General features: G+C 34.9%; 1 protein-coding gene across 1 annotated transcript in view; it reads right to left on the minus strand.

Annotated features, from left to right (window-relative positions):
* The window catches only part of SUCO (SUN domain containing ossification factor), a 76,244-nt gene that overhangs the window by 14,338 nt on the left and 47,419 nt on the right, over nucleotides 1–14,487 (minus strand). Inside the window, exons 16-18 of the mRNA XM_060133125.1 lie at nucleotides 8,351–8,441; nucleotides 4,225–5,382; nucleotides 1,525–1,612 (exon numbers count right to left, since the gene is read on the minus strand). Of these exons, the coding sequence (XP_059989108.1) occupies nucleotides 1,525–1,612; nucleotides 4,225–5,382; nucleotides 8,351–8,441 (1,337 nt within the window). The remainder of the gene's footprint in view (nucleotides 1–1,524; nucleotides 1,613–4,224; nucleotides 5,383–8,350; nucleotides 8,442–14,487) is intronic.

The raw sequence follows: 14,487 nt of genomic DNA on the forward strand, positions 1-14,487 counted from the left end.
CTTAAACAAGTCATTAATAAAGCATAGATGTTAAATATAAAGAGAAAATACAGAGGGAAAATGTTAATGAAGAACTAAATAAATACTGTGTTCATGGGTCAGAGGGCTTAATACTATTAACATGTGAATTCTCCAAATTGATCTCTAAGTTCAACACAAACCCCATCAAGATCCAAACAGGTTTTTGTTTGTTTGTTTGTTTTTGGTAGCAACTGACAAGCTGATTCTAAAATCTGTATTAGTCAAATCCAGATTAGCCAAAACAATTTTGGACAAGTGCAAAGTTGAAGGATTCACTCTACCTGATTTCAAGAGTTCCTATAAAGCTACAGTAATCACAACAGTGCAGTATAAGCAAAAAGACAGATACAGATGAACAAAACAGAAGAGAATTCCAGAAACAAATCCACATGTATATGGTGAATTGATTTTCATCAAAAGCGCAAAGGAAATCCAGTGGAGAAAAGGTAGTCCTTTCCACAAATGATGCTGGAAGAAAGGAATATTCATGTTTCTCAATCCCCTCCCTCACAAAAAAGGAACTTTGATCCATACTCTGTGACACGTAAAAATTAAAATGGATCATAAACCAAATGTAAAACTAAAACTATGCAAATTCTAAAAGAAAACAGAGGAAAACAATATTTGTGACTTTGAGTTAGGCAAAGAGAAAACAGGTAAATTGGGCTTCAACAACTTAAATTCAGCTCTTCAAAAGATATGTTTAAGAGAATGACAAAACAAGTAATGGACTGGGAGAAAATACTTGCAAAGCCTGTCTCTGATAAAGGACTCATACTAAGAATATGTAAACAACTTTCAAACCTCAATTTCAGAAAGAAAAAAAAAGAGGGGTGGGGAAAAACTGTGTGTAGAACCACAATTATAACATGTCACAAACTGGGAGTAATATGCAACTAAACTCTGCAACCTGAGGCCTCCTCACCTCACCTCACCTTCCCTTAGTCCCAAATAACCTTTTAGAAAAGTTAAATATAAAATTTCTTCATGATGGTAACACACTATAAAAACTTATTAATGAACATCACATTTAATGCTGCAATACTGAACTCAATCCCTTAAAATCAACAAGACAGGGGAATGGCCACTATCAGTCCTATTGCATCACTGTACAGCTCTAGGCAAGAGATAAGAGGAAAAAAGAAGAAAAAAAAAGGTATAAGGATTAAAAAGAAATAGAGCTGTTTATTTGCAACCAATAAAACTGTCTACACAGAAAACCACAAATGATTTTAGAGTTTAACAAAGTTGCCAAAAAGTCCACTGCACTTCTACACACATACACATACATACAAATCTTGAAATGTAATACAAATAATGCTCAAGAAAATTTTCTCTTGAGCAGATACTGATGCTAACAGCTAGAAAACATCACATTACAGCTTAATCATCAGCTATCAGGGAAAAAGTGAACCAACATTACTTATCCTTCTTACCAGAGAGATCCTTCAAAATTCAATGGAAATTTATATAAAAATTAAATAAGATATGAAGATGACCAACCTGCTCCTCTGCTATTCTTGAAGTATTCTGAAGTTTTACTATTGTCATATTGAAAGCCTTTTGCATTTCTTCCATTTGTTTTCGGTACCTATGGAGTAAGAATTGATTTTAATTGGTTTTAATTTCTTATTTATTAATTTATTACTGGAAACACACTTCTGATTTCAATATATAAGATAAATCCGTATTTCTGAAAATGACTCTTACTGAACCCTGTGCGATACAGGAAAACTTACAAAGGTAAAATAAAGAGGTCCCTTGAGGTATTTGCTACCTCAACATCAATTCTATGTTCCTCACTGCTATAAAAGACTAGTCGCATATATAGTCAATAATTTATGACAAAGGACCCATGAATATACAGTGGGGAAAGGACAGTCACTTCAATAAATGGTGCTGGGAAAACTGAACAGCCACATGCAACAAAATGAAACTGGACCCCTATCTTATACCATACACAAAAATTAACTCAAAATGTATTAAAGACTTGAACATAAAACCTGAAACAACAGAACTCCTAAAAGAAAACACAGGCGGTAAGCTCCTTGACATGAGTCTTGGAAATGTTTTTTGGATTTAACACCAAAAGCAAAGGCAATAAATGCAAAAAAAACAAGTGGGACTACATCAAACTGAAAAACTTCTTACAAAGCAAAAGAAACCATCAACTTAATGAAAAGGCTACCTAGAGGCCTGCGCTCTAGAGCCCACGCACCACAACTACTGAAGCCCGCACGCTCTAGGGCCCGCGTGCTTGCAACTACTGAGCCCGCACACCTAGAGCCCGTGCTCCGCAACAAGAGAAGCCACTGCAACGAGAAGCCCCGCACCGCAACAAGAGTAGCCCTGCTCACCACAACTAGAGCAAGCCCGCGTGAAGCAACAAAGACCCAATGCAGCCAAAAATAAATAAAACATTAAAAAAAGAAAATTGGCAGAGAATCTCAACAGACATTTTTCCAAAGAAAACAGATAGATGGCTAACAGGTAATAGATGAAAAGATGCTCAACATCATTAATCATCAGGGACATGCAAATCAAAATCACAATGAGTTATCACCTCACATCTGTTAAAATTGCTATTATCAAAAAGAGAAAAAATAACATGTTGGTGAGGATACAGAGAAAAGGGAACCCTTGTACACTGTTGGTGGGAACGTAAAATTGGTTCAGCCACTATGAAAAACAGTATGGAGGTTTCTCAAAAAATCAAAAATAGAACTGCCATATGATTTAGCAATTCCACTTTTGAGTATTTATCTGAAGGAAAAAAACACTAACTTGAAAAGATATCTGTACCCCCATGTTCAATGCAGCATTATATACAGTAGTCATGACCTGGAAGCAAACTAAGTATCCATCAATAGAAGAATAGATAAAGAAAATGTGGTATGTGTATACCAAGGAATATTATTCAGCCATAAAAAAGAAGGAAGTCTTGCCATTTGCAACAACATGGTTGGACCTTGAGGGCATTATGCTAAGTGAAATAAGTTAGACAGAGAAGGACGCATATCATATGATCTCACTTACATGTGGAATCTAAATAAAAGGAAAAAAAATCTTGAACTCATAGATACAGAGAACAGATTGGTGATTGCCAAGGTGGGGGTGGGCAAAACTGATGAAGCGGGTCAAAAGGTAAAACTTTAAATGAATAGTAACAGGAATATAATGTACAGCATGTTGACTATAGTTGATAATATTGGATCGTATATTTGAAAGTTGCTAACGGAGTAGATCTTAAAATTTCTTACCACAAGGAAAAAAGAAAAGTTGTATGTGGTGATAATATTAACCAGACTTATTGTGGTAATCATTTAGCAATATATACAAATATCAAATCATTATGTTATATGCCTGAAACTAATACAATATTATATGTCAATTACATCTCAATTAAAGAAAGATTTATTAGTGATTTCTGTGGTTCCTTTAGTGGGGCAAATAGGTTGGGGGTGGGGAGAGGCAAGAACAGGTATGATGTAGGCATGCACACACACCCACAGAAAATTTGCCAATAAATTATATGTATGAATTAAGAAGAAACCCCTTTTAGGATATAATGATGACCGTAGTGACATTTCATCAGCAGCATTTTAATTTAAGAAGATTATGAAAAGGTAGCATTTCAGAAATTCTGGGCATTGAGTGCCTAGGTGGTTACAAAATGTTGGAAAAGCCCTAAGGACGCTGGATACTTAAGGAATAAAAAAAAAAAGTAAATAGGCTTAAAAAGTGGAGAACTGTGCCTGAGATCTTCATCACTGCATAAGCAAACTGGCATGGTCTCTGGCATTTTTCTAATCTTCACTTATTTAAACTCTTAAAAAATATCTGGTCATGTTCCACATAGAGCTTTAAAGTCTATAGACTAATTTTTCCCATGAGTGCTCTGGGAATCAAACAGCAAAAGTGGCTAAAGTTAAGCAACAGAAGAAAGGAGAAACTGATTATAGATAATTCAAACTTGTTATCAGCCTAATAATAGTCACTCAGTAATACTTCCAGAAAAGGAAATCAATTCTTAAGATCACTGATCAACATCCAAATAACTTTCTTTCTCTCTCCAGCTAAAATGGTGCTTATTACTGTTATACCATGAGATAATTAAATCCTCTCCTTCTCTAGTCACAGATTATACTTTGCTACTTAACTCACCGTGCAAAGTGTATTGTGCTAATTCATAATAAAGCTTACCTTTGGCTAAGTTCCTCCAGATAGCGACCACTGAGAGACATGTTAACTTCTAAGGCTTTAATACGGTTATTAAGTCTCATAAACACTGATTCCTTTTGGTTTGATCCATGTATAAGATTTCCATTAGCATATCCTAGATCTGAAGAATTTTGTAATTCAGCATAAAAATCTGTAGCTGTCCTCTGTAACCCTCTTAAAAGGGCATCTTCTGGAGACTGTTCTTCCTCTTTTGCTTCAGGTAATGAAGAAGAATCCACAACAGGAGTCAAAATTTGCTTTGGTGTGTCAGCTATGTTCATTTTGGCTTCCCCGTCTTCACTGTCTGGCACAATAGCTGTGTTTACAGGTGACACTATTGTTTCGGATAGCTTTGTGATAATTTGCATGGAGTCTTCTTTTACAATATTATCCATTACTTCATCAAGTTTTTTTGTTTCATAGATCACAGTTGGTTTCTCTATAGAACTAAAACTGTCAGACCTTTTTTCTGTTTCATTATCAACCTCAACAGAACTCTCTTGGGGAATCACTTGTGATGGTGTACGCCCTGCCTCATATTTAATAGGCTCAGATACTTCTATTTTAGATAATGAATTGATTTCTGGAGTAACATCTAAGAGAAGAGACTGAGAAAGAGTTTGAGGATGGCTTGGTTCAAGTTCAATTGCATCTAAAGTGTGATTAATCAAACCTCCCTGGTGCACACTACTTAAGTCTCCTAGAACAATAGTTTCAGCTTTCTTTTCCTTACTCTTACTGTCTGGTTCTCCAGCTGGAGGCTGCAATACTGAAACATCTACTGATTCTTCAGGAAGTACTAATGGTGATTGAGCTGACACAAGATACTCTTTTTCTTTACTCACAGCAGTTCTGCTGCGTTGCCGATAATGAGCAACTCTAACTGAACACCATTTATATATGTATTCCGAAAAACTAGAAATACAACAAATTGTGGTCAGTTCACTGCAAAATATTTGTGTCTCTGACTCAAACCAAGGTGACGTTTCATCCTCTTGTTCACCACTACCCAGAAGGGTCACTGTAGAAGGACTTGCCTCCTCTTCCTCTTCTTGAACTAGTTGTACAATGGGACCCTCTTTTGTAGTATCTGGCGATGATGGCTCTGTGTCATGTACAAGTCCTTCAGTAGTTACAAACCTAGAAATACATATCCATAATTATGTTTAAGGAAAATAAATGTATCATACATAAGGTAAAAGGAACGCTGGAAATACAGAAAACCCTCAATTTACTTTGGATGAATTATTTCCCTTCAAATCACTTTCATTATAAAAACAGTATTATTCAGAAATGGTAACAGAAAGATAATTTACCAAGTGAACAGCCAGATAATTCACCATATTTACCAAATCAAATTTTTCTTTAAACTCTGTTTAAGAGTTGTTTGTATGTGAATATTTCCATTTACTGAAAGTTTCATGTAACTTTCCTCCCATAAATATTCACCAATATTACAAGCCTCATCACCCCTTATATCAGAAATTGAGCTACCCAGAGCTAGTCCCAGAGCTAGAACTAGAAGGCAGGACTCTTATTATGAATGCACTTTGTGCTGGAATATCCTACTTTCAAAAGGCAATTACTGTTGACCCTTGAACCGTGCATGGGGAGTTAGAATTGTCGGCCTCCATGCAGTATAACTTAGTCAGCCCTCTATATCCACAGTTCCTCTATATCCACAGTTCCTCTATATCCACGGTTCCTCATCCACAGATTCAACCAACCAAAATCATCTGTACTGTATTTCATTAGTATTTACTAATGAAAAAATGCCATGTATAAGTGGATCCGTGTAGTTCAAACCCATGTTATTCAAGGGTCAACTGCAGATTTCTCAGAGATTATTTCTCTATGGATGATTTGAGGAATTTCAACATGGCATCACACACACACACAAACAATTATCTGCAAAGGGAGAAGAAACATATCCCCACTCCCCCCAGATAATCTCAGTATCACCTTGGCTAACTTTCAATTGTTGAAAGCTAAATACTTAACCATTTTAATGAAAATCCTGACTAATAATAAACTAGTAGTGCCACTAACCCAGTCCTATCTTTGGGCTCTGGAGTATGTGTGTAGGGTAGGGAGAGTGAGAAATGGAGCAGGTGGGAACAGTGTTATAAATTATAATATCTGTGGTCCCTTCCAAGATAAAGATAATGAATTTCCGGGTGCAGCCCTTGCAGCACCAAAGGTATAATTTGAGAAAAGAAAGTAATTTCAAAACCAAAAAAAAAACCTTTATATGCAAATTTTCCTACTGTGAAACACTACTAAGAATGCCAGGAAATGTCTTCAAACAAAGCCTAATATCAAAATAGCAAAAGTAAGAATAAAAAAGACAATATCTAAAAGCAGGACTTTCATCTTGTTGATAATAAAATAGTAAATGGACTAAACTAAAACATAATTAGGCTATGCTTCCCTAAATAGATGATATAGATACAGATATCAATATATAGTCACTATACAACATTTCTTACATACTCAGGTGGTATACTGCTTATTATCTACCAAATAAATTATAACAGTAAAAAGGAGGAATGTCTGAAGAAGGGGAGGGAAAGAAACTAAACTGAATTAATTTGGTAAAAATTAAGTTATATAACATATATATATATACACCCTAATCAGAGTTACACTTTAAAAAACTCAAACCTGGGAAAAGAAAGTAAGTCATCTTTTCATAACTTTAAAAGTGATACCCTATCATGGATTCTTTTATTTTCTTCAGAGGACTGCCATATAACCATCAAAAAGAATTTAAGAAAAACATACATGAAGAAACATTAAGTAAAGAAACAAACAATTATGCAAGAATATCTATTAAAAAACTCTAATATAGAAAAGTAAAAACTGCTACATTAGCCTGATGTGATACCTTTCAACAAATATTCATACATATGTATGAGGGGTGAATGTGTATAGGTATATATGTGCCTATGTGTGTATATGTGTGTAAAATGAAATTAATTTCATTTAGTTTTGAAAAATAAGACATACTATTGATATATGTTATTAACTAAAGAATTCAGTTACAAAAACCGGTCAGCTCCACATAACTAGAAACACCAAGAATCTCTATCCCAAAGAGATTTCTTAGGACCTTCTAGGAATCAATAGCACATAATGCTATATATTTCACTCTGATCACCCAATAAATATCTTTAGTCACTTTCAGGATTAATACAGGAAAATACAAATTTGACACTGTGCACTTCAAAGCACAAAAATCTCATTTTTTAATTAAGATAGTACTTAGGAATTACAGCTTGAAGCACACCCACTGGAGGTTTCATTAGTTATAACCCTGAACTACCTGCTTCTTGTTCAAATATCTTATCCCATTAAGTAGAGTTCCTCTGAGAGAAAGGGCTGTCAAAGTTTACAGGGAGTATATCCAATGAAATATATGGAAGTTACATTTGTAATAACTATATCCAAATTATCCCAATTATTGTCCCAATAACCCAAATCATTAATGAGCCTATCTATTATAGATCAGAAGTTGAGGTACCGACAAACCTTAATCACCTCTGGTATAAAGGACCAAATGAGGTTATTTCATATGTTACCTACATATATACATCCCTGCCCAAAGTGCCCACTGCACCCTGGGAAAAGACCTATATCATTCGATTTCAGAAACTGAACACTGTAAGAGTATGCTGTGTGGCAAACAAATCATTTAAAAATCACTGCTCTAAGTATTTCAGGTACCCTTTTTAGCTTTCTAGGCATAGCACAGATACTTAATCAATGCTTTTAAATTTGAACTTAATAAAAACAGGTCTTTAATATTTGTCCTCAAACTTATACCTGCAGAGTTAGGTTAATTATGTGCAACAAGGAAAAGAGTAAGTATTGTAAATAACAAAAGTAACACATAAAATCAAAACAACAAACATTTGGTCTGGAGTGAAGTGAATTCCCAGTACCCAAAAAGCAACTCAAAGATGTTTTAAGTGGCTGTGGAATATCTGTCCCATGATCCAGAGCTTTCTATAGATAATCATTTCCCACAAGTTACAAGTACCCTTTTATGTACAAGTATACTTAGCTTTCCATTTTAATAGAACTCTAATATCACAATATAACTTACTCATGTGATGGAACAGCAGTTGAAACAGGAGCTGATTCAGGCATTTTAGGTGCAGTTGTGGCAGTGGCATTCTCAGATATACTTTTATTTCCTATTTTAAGAAAGATGCCCATATTGAGTTTAATTTTAAAAAGCTGTACCATGAAAATATTTCACTATAACAAATAAAGGACTTTAGTTTCTCGAGGGAGAAGAAAAAAAGTCAAATACGTTTACTACTGCAGACTTTGTGGGTTTTTTTCATCAAAGTTCTTTTGGAAAGAAATAATCGTAGAACGTCACAACTACAAGTAGTGCATATTCTTTCTCAGCTTCTCAGATAATTAAAGCAAGTAAGATGACTACGAAATTTGTGTAATCTTACATGATTAATAAGACACCTGAGTTACTAAAAGAGAATGAGAAGAAATGGGTCATTTTAAGTTTGCACTTGGAACTAAATTTTTTTTATTGAAGTATATTTGACATACAATATTATATTCATTTCATGTGTACAACACAGTGATTTGACATTTGTATACACTGCAAAATGCTCACCACAATAAGTCTAGTTACCATCTGTCACCATATTGTACTTCCCATGTTGTACATTACAACCCCATGACTTACTTATTTTATAACTGGGACGAAGTATTTTTGAAAACAAAAAAGGCAAGATTGTTTCCCGTTGCTAATAATATTCTTATCTGACATTCTTTAAGGAAATAATTGCTTTCTTAATTGAATAGCTGTTTGATAAATAAAAGCATAGTTGAAGTACCTCTAGAGCACCAAAACCTCAGGAAAGAGATAAGGGATAAATCATTACTTCTACAGCAGGGAAGAATCAAAAAACAAATTCATGATTTTATATAGACAGGATCCTATTTATTAAAGAGAACTTGTGAAATTCAAATAAACAATGAATAATAGAAGACTGGTAAGTTCCTTTGAATGGTTTCTATATTTCTAAATGAAAAATCAAATTGCTTGGCTTATTAATTAATTTTACTAACTAGGAAAATCCCTGGAGTATCATATATTTAAAAGACCCATAAAATGATTAGGTACCTTCTGTCAGGTCTTCAGTTTTTGCTCCCAGAATATTAGCGGCAATATTCACCATATTTAGAATGGCATCTAAAACAAAATTCAATCAGAGAAAAATACCAATACACCTAAATATTTTCATAAAACTCAATATCAGATAGTCAAAAACCATTTGTAATGGTCTTTTTTCATTTTTTGGACTAATTACCTTTTTGCTTGCCTTACTATGTAAGTCCAATATAGGACACAAATTTCAGGCAAAAAGTATTACGCATAAATCTGAATTTTTATGTTCAGAAGGATTTTAAAATTTAATTATACTTTTTTGTAAAACTTCCCCAAACCTTTTAGCAAACATTACCTTCAGCATATTATAAAATTCAAGTATAATTCAACATATAGCCTGTACTGAGATAGGAAAGAAATGTGACAACCAAAATTTGTATTTTATAGAAAAGTCTTTTTTTCTTTAGAAAGGGGTTTTACAGTTTAAATCAAAAACAAGAAAGCCTGAAGAAATAAAAGGTTTTCCTAAACATGTGACTATCATAGGTAAAAATAAATGAAATGGGAAGATTATTATCCAAAGGGCAGCAGAAAGACTTTATTTTCAACTAAAATATCTAGGTAATATGCTTAAATCCAAAATGATACTGCAAGAATCATGTATTTGATAACTTTTAACAATGTTTTATGGCCAATAAATGACATAAATTCTTTAGTGAACTGGATGAGTATGGGCAAGGGCAGATGAATTGAAAGTCAAAGACATAAAACTTAGCTGGCTGGGAACAGAAGACTTCCTTCTAGTAATATAATGTAATTTCAAGGGAAATTAACTTGCAACTCCAATCTAATCTCTGAAATTCTATTAGAAGTTAATTCACCAGGTATTTATCCTATTTAAATACTAAGATCTGGCAGGGGCTACATATTAAGCCTCATCAGTTTTTTCCATTTTAGTTTCCTTTCCTAAAAGAGATCCATAGAGTTTTCATCACACTTTCATGAAAACCATAGATGTGAGAAGTACAAAAGGATCTAAAGAAGTAAAAGCTAGCACATCAGGAAGGCTAGGAACAAGCCAAGCACTGTCACCTGGCACTGATACTGTAAAGATATGCTTTATGGCAGGTAAAAGTAGTATATTTTAGACTTTTAAAAGTGCTATCTGGTAGACAGTTATTAATTTTAATCTTTACATTAACTATGATTCTATATTCTGAAAGACAATAAGCAGTGGTACTTTGTTTCCAATCATCAGTTTGACACACAAAAGCTTTATATTTGCTTTTTAAATATCTAGGATTACAGGTCAACCTTGCCCTTTGACCTGGCAAACTGTTAAACAGAGAAGCAGTCTTGGATCTTAGGCTAAAGAGATGCCTCAGCATGAGATAAAAACAGGAATGGAAACTCTATTTTCTTACAAACCAAGATAAAGTAGCAAAGGAAACTCTGTTATTTCCTCATAAATACAATTTTAATGTCACCCAATACTGCAATAGTACTATGTGATCCTCTCTTAGCCTGACAGCTGAAGTTCAGTCAAAACTGATGGCTTGGGCTTCCCTGGTGGCGCAGTGGTTAAGAGTCCACCTGCCGATGCAGGGGACACGGGTTCGTGCCCCGGTCCAGGAAGACCCCACATGCCGCGGAGCGGCTGGGCCCGTGAGCCATGGCTGCTGAGCCTGCGTGTCTGAAGCCTGTGCTCCGCAACGGGAGAGGCCACAACAGTGAGAGGCCCGCGTACCGCAAAAAACAAAACAAAAACCGATGGCTTCACAGAACCCAAATTTTGTAACCAAGTCTATATTCTAAGTCCCTTGTGCTTCAAAGGGCAATCTTACCACAGGTTTCAAACTTTCTGCATTAAAATTTTCTGGTATTATTAACAATTAAAAAAAATCTGTTATCTATTAATCTGTGTAGAGAAAGAAGCTTTAGAGTATTACTTTTTAACCTAAATTTTAATACTAGTACCTATAATAAGGAAGATTTATGCTACCCATCATTTTAAAATACTATTATCATCATTTCAGGGGGCCACTTGATAACAAAAGCAAAATCTGGCAAATTTCTTCTTTCTCAGCCCATCTAACCTGTAAGAAAGAATCTTGCTATGTTCACAGAACAATGACAAACACAACCTTTTTCTTTTGTCTTTTGAGAGAAAGGAGCTTTGTGAATTTTCTTAACCATTCTCACTTTGCATCCGAACACGTGACTGCTTGTCAGGACGATAATCTGGCCACTAAAAAGCCTTCAGAAAGGCTAAAGGGTAAAAGTATAATTTGGAATATAGTGCCAAACGAGATATCCATCCTTAATTTCTCATGGATTAGCCAACTCCTTTCTCTTTGAGTTGGGCAACTATTTATCCCATCCCATTCCTTTAGGGATGAAATTCTCCTAGGGACCAAATATCAATATGTTATACTCAGTCTCCAGCACACCAATGGTTCTTTTTGAGAGAGGAAACAAACTGCCTACGCTACAACACAAGACAAACCAATGAAAAAACTACTTCCTCCCATGTGTACTGAGCATGCCTACCTTCATTCTCTTTTCTTTCTAGGACCTTAAAATATAAAAAATACTCTGACTTAAAACAAAAACTATACTTTGTCTTAAGCATATACAGAAACATAAACAGAAACCTGGACTTTAGCAAATCTGATGATTCTAATAAAATGCAGACCACATATAGGAGTAAAGGCAGACTTGCAAGAATGTCAAGGTAGAGAGTGGTCAGGAAGAGCCACATGACCAAGCACAAGTAGAGCAAAGTGATACAAAGAATTTCTGGTGATATAAAATATTTAAATGTTCTGGTTCAAGAATGTAAACAAAAGATTCAGGCAGGGGCTTGCCTGGTGGCGCAGTGGTTGAGAGTCCGCCTGCCGATGCAGGGGACACGGGTTCGTGCCCCGGTCCAGGAAGATCCCACATGCCGCGGAGTGGCTGGGCCCGTGAGCCATGGTTGCGCGTTCAGAGCCTGCGCTCCGCAACGGGAGAGGCCACAACAGTGAGGCCCGTGTACCGCAAAAAAAAAAAAAAAAAGATTCAGGCAGAAGAGTTGCCAGAACTGGCATATGTAAAAGCCAAGAATGCTGCTCTAAAATAGTAGTTTCTCCCTTTCTGGCAGTTCAGTAAATTATGTAATATCAACAATGTCTAAATATGCAGCATGCATGCTCTTTGACAACCAAGTCCAATCAGAAGCAACATACTCTGGTGAGGTATATTTCCTATGACTACTAATTGCTCAACAACAAAAAGAAAAAAAGAGTTTCTCTTTAGATTAAAGCCACAGGATTCTGTTTTGGAGACATTACATAAATACTGAAAATAAATTAGGTGCAAAATTGGCCAATTTCAAGCTAATTTAGCAAGTGGTGATGATTATAGTCAAATTCAGGCATTCCAGTGCCAGAGACTAGCTCTTTGGCCTGATTCCACATTGTTATTTACGCCTTAAAGTTATACTACATTGGAGGCAGTAACTAGGTCAGGCTCAAAACCAGTCCTAGACTGTTCAGAGAAAACTAGAAGGATACAGGTATATAAGGCAGCAGTGTTAGGTCATGCCTATAAACTTTATGACAGCAGTCTTATCACTCAGTTACTACTGCCTCTCTTGTTCTGAAACTTCAAGAAATAGAGATCTTTTTAAACCCCATTTTTCATGCTTAGGCTCAGCTGACATCCTCCCACCCATCTTGTCTCACTACACAAAATCTTTCAACATCTAGAACACTGGAAGGTAAATGGACTGTCCTAGAAAGCCACAAAAAAGAAAAATGATGTGTTACCAAGAAACACACCTTCGAGGAAAAAGATCCAAAGAGTAGGATCTAAAAAAATTCTATGTCTCATTAATTAAAATAATATATTAGTCAGAGAAGTGATTACAAATAGGGAAATGTCCTCCACTGAAAACGTGTTAATGGTGTCTTGGAGTTAATCCCATAGGAAGATAGAAAAAGAAAGCAAGAATATCAACAGTTTTCCCTTATCTAAAACTTCTAAGTCATTACTTCTGGAAGGTGCCTCTTCCTTCCCAGTAACCATTGGATACTAGAGAGCTTTTAGTCTGGGGCTATTTTCTGACCCCATAAAATAAAAATTCCTCCTCACAGCTAAGTCAGCATTACTGAGCTATGATATGATGACTATTATATAACATAGAGTTTTTTATTACAAATTTAAGGACATGAACAATAATATTAATATCCAGATAAATAAAATAGCATCATTTTTTCACTCCTAAAAAACTATACACCATAGCAGTGAATGAGGCACCTGTTTTAATGCTATCATCAGCTAGATATAGCTAAGGAACCTACTTAAAAGTAGTCTATAATATCTAAAATGTCAGTTGACTAGCAATAGAGTAAAACAAAATATATTGAGCTAATCTGTAACAAGGCTAAATAGTACATAAAAGCATTCCCTTTATGCAGGTATTTTTAACACTCTTCTTCCTATTCCCTAAAAAGTCCACTGAAATCTATAGTCTTCTATGGAGAGGAAGAGGACACGAAGGGAAGAAAGGGAAAAAAAGATGAAAAGAAATAGAAGTGACTCAACTCCATATACTGTAGCCACCCAAATATCTACCTAAACTATATGTACTACTGGTTGAGTATCTTAAAAAGTTATAAGGACAATGTACACAGTGAGACTGGGATTCAAGCAATTCAACTCACTAAAAGAGAAATGCACAAATAGTTTTCTATTTTACTAAGACTTACTTTCATTAAATTCAATTATTAATCTCCAAATAAAAAGAAAATTCCTTCAAGTTCCATATTCTTTAGGAACAACCAAAGATAACAAACATAAAATATACCTACCTGCATTCTAACAGTAAAACTAAAGTGTCAGTCGGTAATGGTCTTTCAAGGAGTCTACTTAGTTAGCCTACCACTAAGTTCGGATAATAGGTTGGCATGACAAGAAATTAAACAACTAGTATGTTAGTCATTGTTTTTTTTAGTTTACAAAGAGTATATTGTTATTGCTATTATTGTTACTGGTTGGGAATCATCATTATTATGAATAAGAAACAGCCTTTATGTTTTATAATTAAGTAGGAACCTAAC

Source organism: Lagenorhynchus albirostris, chromosome 2 (genome assembly GCF_949774975.1).
Source record: "Lagenorhynchus albirostris chromosome 2, mLagAlb1.1, whole genome shotgun sequence".
Classification (NCBI taxonomy): domain Eukaryota; kingdom Metazoa; phylum Chordata; class Mammalia; order Artiodactyla; family Delphinidae; genus Lagenorhynchus; species Lagenorhynchus albirostris.